General features: G+C 38.9%; 1 protein-coding gene across 2 annotated transcripts; it reads right to left on the bottom strand.

Annotated features, from left to right (window-relative positions):
• Window positions 1-517: 517 nt before the first annotated feature.
• On the bottom strand, window positions 518-17069 carry LOC143521413 (immunoglobulin-like and fibronectin type III domain-containing protein 1). Of its 2 annotated transcripts, none has more exons than XM_077014250.1 (15): window positions 16841-17069; window positions 12561-12635; window positions 8679-8906; window positions 8307-8431; window positions 7991-8135; window positions 7607-7900; window positions 7216-7512; window positions 6905-7084; window positions 6679-6807; window positions 6084-6392; window positions 5764-5849; window positions 3323-3515; window positions 2833-3129; window positions 2074-2400; window positions 518-1076 (listed from the first exon to the last, which is right to left on the bottom strand). In XM_077014250.1, the coding sequence occupies exons 2-15, from the start codon at window positions 12598-12600 to the stop codon at window positions 1072-1074; spliced, it is 2655 nt and encodes an 884-aa protein (XP_076870365.1). In that variant the 5' UTR covers window positions 12601-12635; window positions 16841-17069; the 3' UTR covers window positions 518-1071. The 2 variants fall into 2 exon arrangements, with proteins under 2 accessions (XP_076870365.1, XP_076870364.1); XM_077014249.1 differs by lacking the exon at window positions 16841-17069 and adding an exon at window positions 15363-15714.
• Between the last annotated feature and the right edge of the window lie 740 nt (window positions 17070-17809).

Genomic DNA, 17809 nt, shown 5'->3' with positions numbered 1-17809 from the left:
AATAATATACTACTGGTTGATTTTTTTACTCAAAAATAAAAATTGAGTGCTTGGTTGTGCATGGGTTTGCTTATGATGCACAGAAGTGCAGTTGCATCATTAAACTATTATTAAAAGCATAATTTAGAGGCTTGTAAATTTGAATGGTGTCATGGTGTGCTTAGCACCCAGACATGCCTGCACACACACACACACACATATACTCACACACACACACACACACACACACACACACACACACACACACACACACACTGCACCTGCCCAGCTTCCAATCACCTGATTGTTGATCGCAAGCACCTGGGCCTCGTTGGCGGTCTCTTGTTCTCTCCCCTATTTAAGCCCACAGACGTGCTGTGCTTGCCTGGACGGCCCCAGAACACATCTGTTCTCATGGTGCTGCACAGAGAACCTTACTGGCAGTGTTCTGCACGTTAGTTTTGTCTGAGTCCACTGCTGTTCGCTGCTGCATTCACTGCTTGTTGCTATGGGGAATAAAGAGTCTGGGCAACCTCGCTGGCGTCTCACTCCCTCAGTGCCACCGTCACAAATGGTTTATTTACATTTCTTCTCAAGAATTAACATGTATGGATAGTTAATATTTCAAGTCATATTTTCTCTCAGTTTTTTAATGAGTACATCCCAGTTTAAAACCGAAAACAAAACAAACATAAAGCCTGACAGTTATCAGAATAACAAATCACTGAAGTATTTTGAGGATTGCAGAAAACAGAATTAATTCATATAAGTAAAGCATTAAGAGCCAAACACTGATGAAACTATAAATTTGTTATTCTTTCATGCACATTGAAGGGAAAAACAAAAAAAAACAATTCTCATTATATTTTAAATTTTATTATGGGCATTTGTTGCAAATTGTGCGTAGCTTAACAATTGCTTATCTAATTAAAGAGTGGAGTACAACCCATTAAAATATTGTCAGATATTACATGTAATGAAATATTTGTTTATAAAATGTATACAATACATTACTTCTACAAAATACTTCAATCCATCAATAATTATAAAGACTTGGTAGAAGTAATCCTTGATGCTTTACAGCCATGGCTTTTATTCTGAAAAAAAATAAAACACAATAAATTAACAATTAGTCAGGTAATCCTATGGCATACTGTGTATTTTAATTGCATTTGCCACATGCATTTACAAATAGACTCACTCTGTTGGCACAAATTCACAGTGCATGCATGACAATTAACAGCCTACTGCTGTAAACTCAACACCCAATTAATTGCCACCCATCTGTTGCTATCCACAGGTTGTGTTTGTCTTCATCAGTGGCCAGTTTTCTGACGCCGGATCCTTTGGGGTGACAGACCACTCCCATTACTAATGTTTAGTAACTCCACTCTGACCGACACCCCCAAATACCACTGCCACACCCAATGTTGTGAATGTAATATGTTGTCATCACTGCTGTATTTACAGTGGTCTGTCACCTCAGTAATGTCTGGTCAACAGCGGTTCAGTGGTTAGGAACTATCCTTGGAAAAGGGGATTGCAAGTGGATGACAGTTCAACAGATGAACTAGTCCTAAACTATACAGTAATGAAGTAGTCTTTAACTGTGCACTAATGAACTAATGAAGATACAAAGTTGATGTTTAGAATAAATTGGGGGGTAATCACCATAATTATCACTATAAGAGTTTAGTCCAATCATTATAGCAAACAAATTTGGATTTCTTTAGTACTTTTATCAAAAATCTATGTTAAATATGCAATCACTGGTTTATATATATACGGATTAATGTCAAGTTCTACTGTATGTGGCAATATGACAACATTGTAATCATGCTTATATTCTCTGACTCTAAGATGAGTTATATTTTACAGTTTGTAAGATACAACAACACTGTAATAGCAGAGCACAGAGGTCAGAGAAATTGTGTGCATAACTTAGGAATTACAATGAATTGAATATATGTGTGTGTGTGTGTGTGTGTGTGTGTGTGTGTGTGTGTGTGTGTGTGTGTGTGTGTGTGTATGATTTAAGCAAGCTTTATTACTAGGTCTTTTATGCAGAGTGGAGGTGGGACTTAAAGATCTCACCTCTAACTGTGAGATGGGTGGAGCACTCTGCTCTTCCTAGTGGGTTTTCTGCCACGACTTTGTAATCTCCTGTGTCCTTTGTGCCCACTCTGAGGATGAGCATGGAGCAGACACCACACGTGTTGGTGATGTAGTAGTTGGTGTCGGTGTTGATGTTGATGTTGTTGCGGTACCAGGTGACGTGAGGGCTGGGGCTGCCCCTCACAGCACAGCTCATGTAGCACTCGTAACCGTCCGGGGCAGAGTGGAGTTTCAAGGGAACCAGGAATTTAGGAGGCCTCTCTAGGTTACAGGTCTTTGACTCCGGAAGGATCAATGTGAACTTCTCTGCAGAGAGAGATGTAGCACTGTTAGAGTGAGACATCACACCGTTAACTATCCTCTGATTAAAAGAAAAAAATATACAAGCATGTAATGATTTAAATTAATTCACATATAAAGATGAAGCCATATCAGAATTTCTTGTGAGAATGAGAAGTCCAGCAGCAGGTCAGCAGGTAACCTAAAATGTATGCAGGCTTTTAGGCTAATGAATTTGTATACCTAATAAAGACCAGTAAACTAATAACTGCTAAGGAATTAGTACATAAACAATTATTAAACATCCAAAATATACCATTGTACAAGAGCATTTGTTCAAATTTAGTGAACTGTTACTATGATACCAAAAACAAAAAGCCATGTGGGAAATATATGACCCAGTAAAGTCTCATCTACAGGAGTACACAGAGACAGCAGTAATAGAGTCTCATTACAAACCTTTCTTTGCTGTAATGAGCCACTTTTGGGACTCTGATGGGGCAGACAGTCCCATATCATTCTTGGCATAGACTCGGAATTGGTACTCCCGACCTGGCATGATGTTACAGACTGTGAACTTGTTGTTGAAGATGCGATCAGCCACTGTATGCCAAGTCCTCTTGCTCGAGTCCCTCTTAGTCACCATGTAGTGCAGACGATCGTCCCGTTTCTCGTCTACTGAGGGTGTCCAGGACACTGTTACTGTGCCTGGTACGTTCTCATCCAGATCTATGGGGCCTGGGGGCTTGGGCTCATCTGCGGAGATGCACAGGTATCAGATGTTCTTATGTTTGCACGATGTAAATATATGAAATCACAAATAGTGAATTTGATTTCAATTGGTGCTACTTTTTCCATTACATAAACACTAACAATAAAATCAAACAATCTTTCCAAATATGTCCCATGCAAGTATAAAAAAAGTCATGGAATTAAGTCCTGAATCTACCTGTTACTCTAATTTCAATACTCAAGGTTTCCTGGCCTACAATGTTCTTCACTATGATGGTGTAGATTCCACTATCGGAGCGCTCTGCAGAAGCGATCAGGATTTGGGAGCATCCCTCAGTGTTGCTAATGGTGACTCGTTTGGGCACAGGAACACCGTCCTTGAGCCAAATAATCTCAGGCCTTGGAGAAGCCTAAGAAAGGCATGAAAATACATGTTTATGTCAAATGTCCCTTAGGAGCACTGATCTCACACAGTATAACGATCAGTTTCAGTTGAACCACAACCAGTTTTAAATTATTAATCCCATTGTATCTTATTGTATAATACTGTTCTAATTGGAAACAAATGAAAATTATGGAACTCTTGAAAATTATGAAAAATATTTGAAAAAGAAATTGCATTGTAATATGTATTGTGATAGAAAATGTGTGTGTGTGTGTGTGTGTATATACACACACACACACACACACACACACACACACACACACACACACACACACACACACACACACACACACACACACACACACACACACACAGAGGTGCTGGTCATAAAATTAGAATATCATGAAAAAGTTTCAGTAATTCCATTCAAAATTTTAAACTTGTATATTATACTCACTCATACCACACAGATTGATACATTTCAAGCATTTATTTCTTTTAATTTGATGATTATAACTGACAGCTAATGAGAAATCTCAGAATCTTAGAAAATTGTGAAAAGGTTCAATATTGAAGAGATCTGGTGCAACACTCTAAACTGCTAACTCAAAACACCTGCAGAGGCCATTAAATGGTCTCTTTGTCTAGTTCTGTAGGCTCCACAATCATGGGGAAGACTACCGACTTGACAGTTGTTCTAAAGACGACCATTGACACCTTACACAAGCAGGGCAAGTCACAAAAGGTCATTGCTAAAGAGGCTGTCTGTTCACAGAGCTGTGTGTCCAAGCACAGTAATACAGAGGCGAAGGGAAGGAAAAGATGTGGTAGAAAAATGTGTACAAGCAATATGGATGACTGCACCCTGGAGAGGATTGTGCAACAAAACTCATTCAAAAATGTGGAGGAGATTCACAAAGACTGGACTGCACCTGCAGTCAGTGCTTCAAGAACCACCACACACACATGTATGCAAGACACGGGTTTCAGCTGCCACATTCTTTGTGTCAAGCCACTCTTGAACAAGAGGCAGCATCAGAAGTGTCTTGCCTGGGGTAAAGACAAAAGTTATGTTCTCTGATGAAAGTAAATGTTGCATTTCCTTTGGAAATCAAGGTCCCAGTGTACACTTTTCACAGCCAGTGATTGTTTGGGGTGCCATGTCATCTGCTGGTGTTGGTCCACTGTGTTTTCTGAGGTCTAAGGTCAATGCAGCCATCTACTAAGACGTTTTAGGGCACTTTGTGCTTCCTGCTGCTGACCAATTTTATGGAGATGCAGATTTCATTTTCCAACAAGACTTGGCACCTGCACACAGTGCCAAAGCTGCCAGTGCTTTGTTTATGGACCATGTTATCTCTGTTCTTAATTGGCCTGCAAACTCGCCTGGCCTTAACCCCATAGACAATCTATGGGGTATTGTGAAGAAGAAGATGCAATACGCCAGACCTAACAATGCAGAAGACCTGAAGGCCACTATTAGACCAACCTGGGCTCTCATAACAGCTGAGCAATGCCACAGACTGACCAACTCTACGCCACACCGCATTGCTGCAGTAATTCAGGCAAAAAGGATCCCCAACTAAGTATTGAGTGCAGTACATGCTAATTCTTTTCACGTTCATACTTTTCAGTTGGCCAGCATTTCTAAAATCCTTTTTTTTAATATTGGTCTTAAGTAATATTCTAATTTTCTGAGATACTGAATTTAGGGTTTTCATTAGTTGTCAGTTATAATAATCAATTTAAAAGAAATAAACACTTGAAATCAGTATATCTGTCATGGTACAGCCCCAGGCCCCTCCCTTTGGGCATGTATAGGTGTGGTCTACGTCTGGTAATGTCCATATGTGTATTTCCTTGGGTCAGGGTTGCAACTACATACTTTCTGAGGTGTATGCAAACATACTATCGTCGCCCCCCGCACTCCACCCCCCACCCCACCAACTCGGCAAATAATTTTCCAGCATCGATTTGGCGCCCCCTCTAGTGCAGCGCCCCTATGCGTCGCATACGCTGCATACCCCCTTTTTGCGCCACTGCCTTGGGTGTGGTTCCATGTGTGTGTGTTCATCTGTGGCCTGTCTCGTTGTCACTTGGGTCTTGTTTAGTTTATCTATATAATGTACGTTTACACAGTGTTCCCTGCTTGTCTTTGTCTGAGTCTGCACATTCGTGTATATAAATACATAAAGTTAACTGTTCATTGTGTTTTTCACAATAAGAAATAGTGTTTTTGTGTTTTTCATAATAAGAAGAAATTAGGTGTTTACCACAAAGTTAATGTTGAATTGTGCTGCATTTCCTGCTCGAACAACCATGAAGCTCTTGATCTTGATATCTGTAAACCTTGGTCTTACTAAAAATAATAATAATATAATAATAAATTAATAAATATATTATCATTAAATATAAATAAACAGTATTTTGATATTGCATAAATTAATGAGAATTAAGTACAACACGTTTTATTTATTCTATATTTCTGTGGGAAGTAAAAATATTTGTTTTGCAGAATGAATAGAGATAACCTGTTAAATGAATAACATCTCCATCCTATTTCTCTTTAAAATAAATCTATCCAGTGACTCACCAGGAGGTGGCATAGCCAAAATGTAATTCTTCAGTTCCTGAGGTTCTCCCTCACCCCCTTCATTAACAGCTGTTACTCTCACCCAGTACATAGCCATAGGCTTCAGACCCTTCACTGTGAAGAAGGTCATGATGATGGCATTGCTGTTACTGCGCTCCCATTCTGTACTCTCTGCAGGTCGGATCTCAACAAAATATCCCTTGGGCTCATCGTGAACTCCCTTTTCTTCTTTTGGTTTAGTCCAAGAGAGTGACAGAGTGTTGTAAGTGGAGTCTGTCACTTTCAGGTCAGTGACTTTACCAGGACGGTCTAGATAGGAGAGACGGCGATATTGTTATTCATGTTGACATGATAAATATTGAAATGCATGTTGAAGTGATAAACCAGATCCAATAGCAAGAAGTCTTATTAAAATAAAAAAGGCTGAGGAAAAATGGAGTAACTCCATATCTCCAACTCCAATATCTACCAGTCCGAACTCTTATGAGGCAGCAAAGAACAGTGGACTAAAATGAATTATGCTTTGCTGTACTAAACTGATTAAGGCTGGGTTTTCTACCCTCGCCATTGCTAAGCAACTGATAGCTTGGCTTACGTTTTGGATCTCTGGCAAACACGAACTCTGATGGAGCGCTTGGTTCCCCTGCTCCAGAGACGTTGATGGCAGACACGCGGAATTCATACTCCATGCCCTCAATAACATCTTTGCAGTCATATTTCTTAGCTGCGGACGACGGATGAGTTATTATTACTTGGATTTTTGACAAGGTTATTACTATTTAACACGTAAATAGATTAAATTATCAAAGAAAGCTACAAACGTCTGATGGGTTCCTCAGGTGGATGAACAAGGCCCCACAGGTTACTCCCCTTCTTGCGTTTCTCCAAGTTATAGCCCAGAATGTTGGACCCGCCGGTGTTGGTGGGAGGGACCCATGACAGGGTGATGTAGTTCTTGAAGGCACTCACAACTTTCGGAGCAGAAGGTGCACCAGGATATGCTGGTAAATGAAACAAATGATAATGTTTATGATTCTACATAATTGTGATTTCTACATTTAAAAAACCATATTAAAATAGGTATACTGCAGTCCAGTGACTATCACTGTCAAATATTACATAAATGTCATACCTTTAGTGCCAGCTTGGACATCCTCCGTTTCCAGTACATCACTAATGCCTTCTGATGTTTCCGATCTGATGCGGTAGCAGTACCTTTTACCGTGTTCCACATCAGTGTCTTTGTAATGAGCCTCAGCAGGAATCTGGCCAATCTTCTTCCAGGTGTTTCGTCCAACCTGGTTGCGCTCAAGATGATAATTCGTAATTGGGCAACCGCCGTCATCTTTTGGTGGGCGCCATTTGATCTCAATGCAATTTGAAGTGGCCTCAATAATTTCAAGGGGTCCAAGGGGTTGTGTAGGTTTGTCTGTCAGACATCAGATTCAGATGTTAGATGTGATGTTATGAAAGATAAATAATCGTAGCTTTAACACTTAACTACCTCATGCTTATATGCTTACCAAGCACAACTAAAGAAGAAGTGGCTTCAGCTGTGCCAAACTCATTTTTAATTTTGATCTTAATTTCTCCTGAGTCTTTGCGCTGTTGTTTGATTAGAACCAGACGGCTATGGCCTTCAGAAATCTCAATCTTGCAGTTTACATCATGTGCAAGTTCTTCTCCTTCTTTGTACCACTGTACCTTCATGGGTTCATGGCCAATAAATGGTATTTTGAATTCAACTCTTTGATTAGTTTTTATCACCCTTGGTTTTGCAAGTGCTTCAAGGTCCTTTGCATCACATCTTGGTGGATCTAGAGGAAAAAAAAAACATTTTAGAGAACAGATTATTAATAACTACAAAATTTTTAAATCTTTTTACCAGATGAATGGTCCAAGCATACCTTCCACAATGATGACAGCTTCAGTTTTACGGCCTTCAACTTCAAATTTATATTTTCCAGCAAATTCCTCTGTCACCTTTTGAATTTTTAGTTTATGAGTAGCACCATCTTTGCTGATAGCTACACCCTCAGTGGAAGCAGCTAGCTATGGAGAGAATACCATAAAGGAACCAAAACATTTAATAAATGATTAGGTAAAAAATGTCTATTTGGATCTTGATTTTAGTGTGACAATAAAGAAAGGCATAATTCCTCTTTTTCACACTAGCAAGCTTTTGGGACATTTTAGGCATTTAGTTAGTTAGTTTAATGGTACCTCTTTTCCATCTTTGTACCAGAGCCCCTCACAGTCTGCCTTGCTGAGTTTGCAGACCAGCTCAGCAGACTCTCCAACAATAGCCTTGCAGTCTTCAAGGCCAACAGAGAAGTGAACACCCGGATCTGCAGATCATTTGGACACACAAATTTGAACCAACAGTTAAACATGCTTCTCTAATATTATATACTCTGATGAAAGGTCAGTGGTGTGATAGTATGATGGGATTAGCCCGAAAGGGTCTAGAGGGCTTTAGAATAACAACATGAGCCAACAACATTGCCTCGTGTTGACTAAAAGCAACAAGGTCATTCTTGTCCCAAATGACTTTGCTGAAAAAAAAAAACTTTGTTGTTTTGCAGCAGTCTGTACCTTTCTCTGGAGGGGGTGGAGCTTCCTTTGCAGGCTCGGACTTCTTGGCAGCTCCTTCATCTGCTGTGGCCTCAGGGGCCTGAGCAGCAGGTGCACCCCCTTCACTGGCCTCAGGTGCAGCACTGGGTTGGTTAGTTTGAGGGGTTTCACCTGGGCTTTCAGCTGGTTTATCACCTGGATTGCCTGGTGGGTTAGCAGGCTTGCCCTCTGGGTTATCTCCTCCTACAGCTGATGTTAAATGATTGGCGATGAGCATTGTGATGATTGACATCACAGAGAAGATTTATAAAAAAGAACATACAATAACATTTAAAAGAACAGTGACAGAAATTCCAATACCTGTGCTTTCAAAGATACAGGGTATACAAATGTATAGCCAGTAAAGAAAATATAGAAAATTGCAAAGAAACAAATTGGCTATGTTAAGGATCCGAGAAATTTTCTGATGTCAGTTCTGGTGGGTAGTTTTCCTATGAGAAGGAATTAAATTTTTTCTTGTAAAGAGTTTTTTTATAAACCTGACACAATACATTTTGTTAACTCACATACCAAGTTTTCATAAATATGGATAAATGAACAAAAACAATGAGAAACATATAGTACATGTTCACATATTTCAATTGAGCATAAACACACAAAGCCCACAGTTTTTACCTGACACACAGGTACCTGCTAAAATGTATGTTTTGCAGATGTGAATTAATTAAATTAGGGACCCGATGGATGCTGTTCAATATGGGGGAAATTGCTGCTATCTACAGTATATATATTATTTCTGTTAACAGGATGTTACAGAATTACACATTATTACATATAATGCATATTATCTCTGCTGCTGCTAGGACATAACCAACAAAAGTAATTTTAGATTTTTTTTTTTTTTTTTTGGCTAATGGGTTTCTAGAGTGCAGTTAGGTTTAGCTATTAATGTTATTATTTAAAAATGTCTTACATCTCAGTGATTTAAAAGGATACCTGAAGTCATTGTCTTGTGGGTTAATTTCAATTATGTAAAATTCACTCCTTGATGTAGTTGGCAGCACCGTTAAGATGCTAAAATATTACAATGGTGAATTAATGTTGAAATTAGTTAACTTCTTTAGATTGTCTTGCTTCACCTGAATACACCGCTCACTATCAAATGATAGTGGATAACACAGTAAATACCAGCACAGAGGCGAATGAGGTGCAATCTTGAGGAGTTACATTTGTTTCTTTCAAAATGTTTGAGAGCAGAAAACTATGCTTGAGGAAAGGATACTTGAATGCATTTTTCAGCATTGAGTGCATGCAAACTGGATTACATCGGTTCTACACATTTACATGTAGTTTACACAATGAAAAACCCAATTGATTCTGATGACCAAAACAGGATAACTGTGAACCTGAAGCACTATGTTCTGTGTATTTTCATTTTCCCTGAGTTTTTTTTCATAATAAGTCTGAGCACCTTCAAGTGGAAACTGTATCAGTGCAGTTTATCAGTGCAGATTATTGAGCTTGAAGGTACACACACACACACACACACACACACACACACACACACACACATATATGTATGTATGTATAACCTATTTTGTCTATTATGACATGCTACTGACATGATATGCTGCTATAACCAATTAAAATTTTCTGGGCTGCAGTTTCACTGAAACATATAGGGTTAGAGTTCCATATAAACTCATTATTTATACTATAATAGATGCTGTTTGGAAGGACACACTTAAATGAAAAGGGATTGACTTTAAAACAATGGATAAAATCTGCACACTTGCACACACATCTCTGAATATTTGAGTAGGGATATGTCTTTGTTGACTTTCCTTATCTGTCTGTTGACCCATGCTGCATGGAACAAAAATAACCATTTTTGAATTAGTATAAATCAACTCATCATATACATCATGCAACTTGTGTGTCCTGTTCATTACCACAATGAACATTTTATCTAAATGAAATACACTTATTTGTGTATTTAGAAAATAAATACAGAGAAATAACTAGGAAGATTATGGCACTGTAATATGTAATATTACATATTGCAATAGGCAAAAATCAACCTGCATATTCATTTATGCACGCTATGACTTAGAGTTGTGTGTAGTGTTGACTATGGCTCAGTGTGAATATAGATATACATGAGAAGATGATTTTGATTTAGATTTTTACTCATTATGCAAACGTATGCTTTTTGAAAGATTTATAGTGTTGTAGTGTATTTGTCATGCCCCCCGATTCTGGGAACTCCACTTCCCATCATGCTGAGCAGCGATGGCAGAGATCCTCCTCTTACTAGACACCTGTTGCTCATTCTCGTGCACTATTTAAGACCCTCTGTCACAGACCTTGTTGTGAAGTATTGCCGACACTGGTTGAAAGCATACTGAGCATTCTTTATGTCTGATCTGGTTCTATGGTTCGATCTGGTTTGTTCTTCTACGATTTCTCCTAGGATTTGTCCTCTGGTACCTCTGCTAAATTTGGTTGTTTCTGGAATTCTGCCTCGGACTGCTCTGCTCTATTGGACTGTTTTCTCTCGCTGCTTACAGCTGTGGGACTGAGCCACGAGTCAGTCTCAGTTAAAAATTATTATATCAAGTCTGCAAGCGTCTGTTCCTCGTCTATTCGGCATTACAGTATTTAAATGAACGTATGGCTTGCTCATTGTCTCAGGTGGCAATTTTGGCAGATGAGTTTGTCCTTACCCAGAGATGATTTTGTGTAACCCATGGTAGCCCACACAAGGCATTGATTCTAGAATCAATCATAAACTATTGTAGAATCAATTATAGAATTCTAGATAAACCCAGTTTTCAAATGGTTTATTTGAGTGGACATGAGATTTTCATTTCTACTGAATTGGTCAAGTTGCCGCTGGTTGTTTTAAGTTGAAATGCAAGCAGGGCCGACAAGGCAATCCCAGTACAGTCCAATATGACTGCTGGTGTGAGTTCAAACATCTCTGAGAGTTTTATACCTGCAGCTGTGTACCAGCCGTTTCTGTTAGAGGGTTTGGTTTCCATTGAGTGTAATTGTGCTGGGGTGCTCGCGATGATCCTATCTGATACTGTGGCACCTCAGTCCTTCATTCGTGAAGGTGTTCGTCCATTAAGCAATGAACCTTCTTGTGGTTCTTCTGTGGTGGCCAAGTTTTGAGATAGGGTATATAGATGTTCCTTTGCACACTGTCAACATCTTTGAAGACAAAACTAATATGGTTCAGTGCGTGTGGGTGTAAGACCTACTCTCCCTCCACATTGCTGATGAAGGCAAGGCTACATGGACATTGCTCCATTCTCCATGGTCACAGCTGATTGCAGAAAGAATTGATGAACTGTAAAAATTACAGAAGCACAACCAATGCTTCTTCTTACGCTGAAACATCTGATTTTAGGATTCCTATCTTCATGAGGGTTGATCTTTGAAATAACATGGTGCAAACAGTTTGTCTTTGATCTTCCATCAAAATTCTGAATTCTTTAAAACCTAACCTAACCTAACTCATCTTGTCAATTATAACTAGTTTCCTTAATGTGAATTAGTATAATTTCAGTGTTCAATGAGTTATATAACTGCTGCACAATACAGCACTTAAAATAGTCAGAAATATCTACACATTTTTAAATGTAGATACTCTATAATATTCTAAATTGTAGAGTTTTATGGGTACTGCATGTCCCCCTTTCTTCTACTAAATAAACAAACCAAACAACAAACAAAAATAGTAAGTACACAAATCTCGCATGAGATACTACATATTTATGTATGGTACCATTCCTGAAAAATCCTGTGTAAGTATCAGAATGTATTTATTCCAGTATTGGAACACTGGGATGTTTGCTGAGTGTGTTGCCCCATGGGAGAGTGCATTATACTTATCACCTTTCCCTTTTGCTGTCTTGTCCGTAGTTTTTGACATCATCCAAATTTTTTCAGCTCAATCTTTTTGAAGTATCTCTAGAGAGAGAGAGAGAGAGAGAGAGAGAGAGAGAGAGAGAGAGAGAGAGAGAGAGAGAGAGAGAGAGAGAGAGAGAGAGAATATTGTAAAATTTCCTTTGGTATCTCCAGTAACCATTTCTCACTTGTCTTTGAATTTGTTCCCTGCTTTTGGTGTCTGTTCAGCTGCTGACACCTCAGTGGAGCCTCCTGGGAAAAAATAGATAGGCATTTTCCCACAAGGTAAATCCGAGTATAGGTATTGTTTATCCTACAGCAGAAAAAGCTAGACACTAATGAAGAAAATAGAGTGTGGGGAGGTAGTTAGACGTAGTAAATATCCAGTGTGTCTGTGAGTGATGGTGTGTGACAGTGGCATGCATTATGTTGCATTAGAGAGGCTTTAGGCCTAGTCAGCAACCTTTCAGCAGTTCCAGTCATTCATCTCCCCCCAGGTACAACACCCACAAATACACACAAACATGTGCCTGTTTCAGACAGTCTCTGCTAGGTATGTCATGTTGACGTGTACCAAATGTTGAGCTCTTCATTATAGTAAGGGGGGGGGGGGGCGGAGTGGGCTTGTCGTAGGAATGTAGGAGCTTTATTTATTATTTTGTGTTCAGTTCCCGCCATCCTCTTGGCCTCTGGAAAACACCTGACTTTATTGTTTTATCTGGAGTGCCGTATAGTTGACAGTATGATAGGAGAGAGGATGCAATGCTTCAGAGTGATATATAACTGACAATAAACACATTTTATCAAGAGACAGTGTGATGCTAGAAGACCCCTGGGCCTTGCTACACATGCCATCAGCTCTCCATCCTCATTTTCACCATAAAACACGAGTTCCTGACAGCTGTAATTCTGACACCAGTACCTTACTCTGGTTGGTTTAAGGAGAGGGTGTAGTAACATGTGAGCTGTTTAAGGCATGTTTGGCTCAAAATACAGCAAATTAAGTGGATAACGGAAACCAAAAAGTGTTACTTCAGGTAAATCAGTTAATTGGAATTTTAATAATTCAGTTCAAGTTTAAATGTATCTGTGGTAATACATTCTGCTCTAGTAATGGCACAGATAAACTCTTTGGGCTATTAATTTTTGTTTTATGAAACGTAATCCTAACCCAGAAAATTCTTAATTATATGTGTGCTTTGCTATAGGTCATCCTGTCATTGTTCCAGTCTCTCTAGATTAACTGATGTATTTTTAGCTCATGACTGGTTTACTTTTTGCTGATGACTTACAGTAGGCTGAGGCACACGTCCAAAACTCAGCCGAACGCTGTACGCCAAGCGGTGTTCTTGGTTCCTACCCTGGAATGAAAATGAGCCTGCACCAGACACCTGAGCTCAGTGTCACCACCCCACGCATCATCACCCGATCTTCACAGGAGAAGGCGTCGCCTCTTTTTTTCACACCCTCTTTATTTAGTTTTAAAATAGCATATATTCCGTGTTCTTTAAAATGGCATGTTTTCTGTGTGTACACCTAAGACGATTTGCACAGACACCATGGGCTCGTAAGACATGGTCAGCATAAAGGGAGTCGTGATTGCTGAGGTGAGTAATCAGAGCCGTGTTTTATAAATATAATTTCCCGTCATCCGCATGTTGAGGACGTGTGAGTAAGTGCTGTGACAGCAGCGTTAGTGCCAGCCCACACGTCATACCGCTGTATGAAAATCACTCGATACACTTATGCATATCACCATTGTGTTTTCACTATCAAGGATTACACCGGAAAGAATTCAGGTGATCGTAGAATGTTTTGCTGAATATGGATGAGATAGAATTTAAATAAATAATAGCATTTTATTGGTCTATTGCTGACTATAAAGTTTTCGAACCATAACAAGAATCCATATTATTTTTAACATATCCTTGTGTATGAAATATTTGCCTTGTAACTGTGTGCAGCATATGTTAGACAGATAAAACTGTATAAAAAAGTGTATCACAGATTTACTTGAATATTTATCCAACACTATGAGGCAGATTCATTGCCAATTTCATATGGCCCATAAAATTAGCTTGGCTTGATTTAAATGAGATATACAGTTGGATGTCTGTGGCAGTATAAATTATCAAAATTGGCATTCTGCCATCTTACATATGAGCAGAAAGGACACATTTTTAGGGAAGACAGTAACTGTAGTAAATCAGCCAGCCTGTCAGTATGTAGTTTACACTTGTGAGGGTACCATTTCATGCCATGTTTAACAGAGTAAACCAGTTCTTACTGATGATACAAATCAATGTAACTCACTTTGACCTGTTTTTTATAAAGCATATAAACCCTCAAATTGACTGGCCTAATCAAAGTAGCTTCTTTGGATATTCATTTAAGGGCTGTAAGTAAAAAGACATTTAAAATATAACATGCATACAATGCTTTACTGTGAGCAGTGACCATTGTTGAAAAATTACTTTAAAATTTAATATTTTACCAAATATTGATTATCTGATTTAAAGTGTAATCAGTAATTAGTTAATGTAAAAATATTACAATATCTCAGTAATCCTATCAAGGAATCCATGTAAAAGTCACATGCTGACAACTATAAGTGCTCCTATCCATGGTTTTATTAGGAATGCTTACCATAAGTGTCTCACAAGTGTCTTAAAGTGTCTCAAACTCTTAATCTTCTGACTTATTATTTAGTTATTAATATTAAAGCATTATTTAATGAGTACTTTGAATTATTCCCATCATTGAAACTAAAATGAAAACATATGTACTTACAATAGTATGGAATGAGTCTGACCCACAGGTCTGTCATTGGAGCTGTAGGAACTAATCCAGGCTGATGTGTACAGCGTAAGCCGGTGAAGTAAGGGAGCCTTGTTCGTGTCTCCCTAGTAAGAGCATGCTCAGTTGTTGCACGACCCCTGGGACTCGACCACGAATCCCAGCTGTAGCCTTCAGCAGTGCATGCTGTGCAAATCTGATGTTCGACTCACAAAAGGGCCGTAAAGCTCTTAAATGCATGAGGTCCAGGTTGTGAACAATAAGAATGAAATGTGAGGCGGTGTATTGTTGTTATCCCGTGAACACCTCTGTCATGGGTTTGTACTGTAACTGTACTTCTTGAGCATTCTGCTCTTACCAAAACGAGGTAAGGCACAAACACTGCACCAGCAGTGAGGACTGCTGTTAACTCTCAAGTGAGTTCTAGCCGTGGAGGATGCAGTCATCTGATTTTCCAAAAAGTTTATTGTTGCCAAATTACAATTATCATAAGATTCAGACCATATGGTGTGTTGTCTTTTTTTGGTAGTGGGTCAAGTAGCTCAAATATCTGTGGCATGGCATTGTCATTGTGATGATATTTTATATTTGTGGTGATTTCAATAAATACTGCATCAAAATGAATGAAACTACCTTCCATATAAATTGCCATTTTTTCTTTTCCCAAGGACATCTGCAGCTTCATATCTTTAGGAAGAATCATGACAACACTTTAGGGGTTTGAACTGAATTATGTGGCTACAAATTCATCCACGAGAAACATGTTTAATTGATGTCTGACATTTTAGACCTTTACAAAGTAGGAAAGATGAGGATAGCTGTTTGGTTATATTCCAGACTTGTGTTTACTTAGTCATCTGCCCTCCATTAAAAGTGCAGCATGTGCTACATATTAATGAGTTTACAGGATTTCAAAATTTGACATGGCAGGCAAGCGTCATCATGCCCTCATGTGGATGTCCACACTGTTATGGTATGACTGAAGGAGCCAAATGAAGTTGCTTTCACATAATCTAGAATATCTGGAGAATCATTTAGTTACTTTTCATTATGGTGAGGACATGAAAGTTAATACCATCTGATTTTGTTCAATTTGACCACCATCTCTCAGACGGTCAAACCTGAACTAAGAACAAAACCCACATTCCCAACTTTATCATTTCACGTAGAACAACTCAATTAAAACTATCTGTGATCAGCTATTTTAAACCTGTGTATGGTGTTTACTAATTATTCCTCAAACAACTGGGCATTTAGAAATAAGATGGTCTAGAGAGATGTTCATAAAATGGTGATTACTGTAAGTAACTTAAAAAAGACGGAAAAAGTTTTCTTACAGTTTGTGAAGTGTATGCTGAAAAGCCAAAGGAGAAGCTCAGGAATTGTAGGTGGGGCCCCTTGGTTCTCTGTTCCCACTTAGTCATCCTATGACAACAGTTGCTGTATCATCAGGGGGGGAAGAAACTACCTACCTGTTCTCACTACTGTGTGCTCTCCTCTCAGCTCCTGCAATGTGGTGTTCTCCTCTCTCCTGACATTTGTGTGCTGCCTGCGAGTTGTGCTAGGTAATAAATCCGTTGAGCTGCGTGTGTGTGTGTGCTTCCACAGCAAGCTGGCCCCCCTGTACTCAACCTTGGCTTCTGCCAGCAAACGTTTCTTGGTTTGGATGGAGGAGCTGGCGGTAAGGGGTGACTCACTGAGTAATGGGGGGAGGCGTGTGGATGTTCTTATGGGAGGGTCACTGAGCCATTTTATCGTCCTCTTCCCAGTTGGCACATCATAATACTAAACAACGTTTGGCGTGACCTGGCTGACCTTAACCCTGGTGGAGTTGGCCACACATAAAGGTTAATTAAGGTGCAGGAGAGAGAGAGAAAGAGAAAGAGAGAGAGAGAGAGCGCATTGGTAGGCTGCAGTGTACACACAGAATCCAACAAGGAGTAATTTTATTACATTGTGCAAGGGATAGTTTAGGCCTAATCTCACAGAAAATAAACCTTTAATATGTCCTTTAATATAAAATGCATGGTTGAAAACCTCCTAAAATTGTTCAAATAACAATACATGGAGTATAAAATGCTTTATTATTGTTTTCAGTTTTAAAGTGAGTGTGAAGAGAGGCTAGAAAGCACATTTACTATGTTATCTTTGTTATTTTATGTTACTATATCTTTGGATATTATGCCTATTAAAAAAAATAATAGGCCTTGTTATTAGCCAGTATGATCTACCTTTGCACATTTTTTTGTGTGAATTAAACATAGATTAAACAGTTCAGTTCAATTATTTTACTTTTTCACTTTGAAAGTGGAATGGTTGGCTGCTTATAATAAATCTTCATGCTGGATATTCTTGGATGCCTAATACACAGAGCTTAATTTGCAGAGTTGTGGGATTATATAAGGAAAGATGACTAACTCTCCGAGCATCATTCCCTGCAA

Source organism: Brachyhypopomus gauderio, chromosome 8, assembly GCF_052324685.1.
Source record: "Brachyhypopomus gauderio isolate BG-103 chromosome 8, BGAUD_0.2, whole genome shotgun sequence".
Lineage (NCBI taxonomy): Eukaryota > Metazoa > Chordata > Actinopteri > Gymnotiformes > Hypopomidae > Brachyhypopomus > Brachyhypopomus gauderio.
This window is presented reverse-complemented; position numbering and strand designations above follow the sequence as displayed.

Coding starts and splice junctions, on each gene's coding strand:
- LOC143521413 (XM_077014250.1), bottom strand. CDS start 12,600: ATGATGTCAAAAACTACGGACAAGACAGCAAAAGGGAAAG. Junction 8,432..8,678: donor TCCACCCCCTCCAGAGAAAG/GTACAGACTGCT, acceptor AATGATCTGCAG/ATCCGGGTGTTCACTTCTCT. Junction 7,901..7,990: donor AGCTGTCATCATTGTGGAAG/GTATGCTTGGAC, acceptor TTTTTCCTCTAG/ATCCACCAAGATGTGATGCA.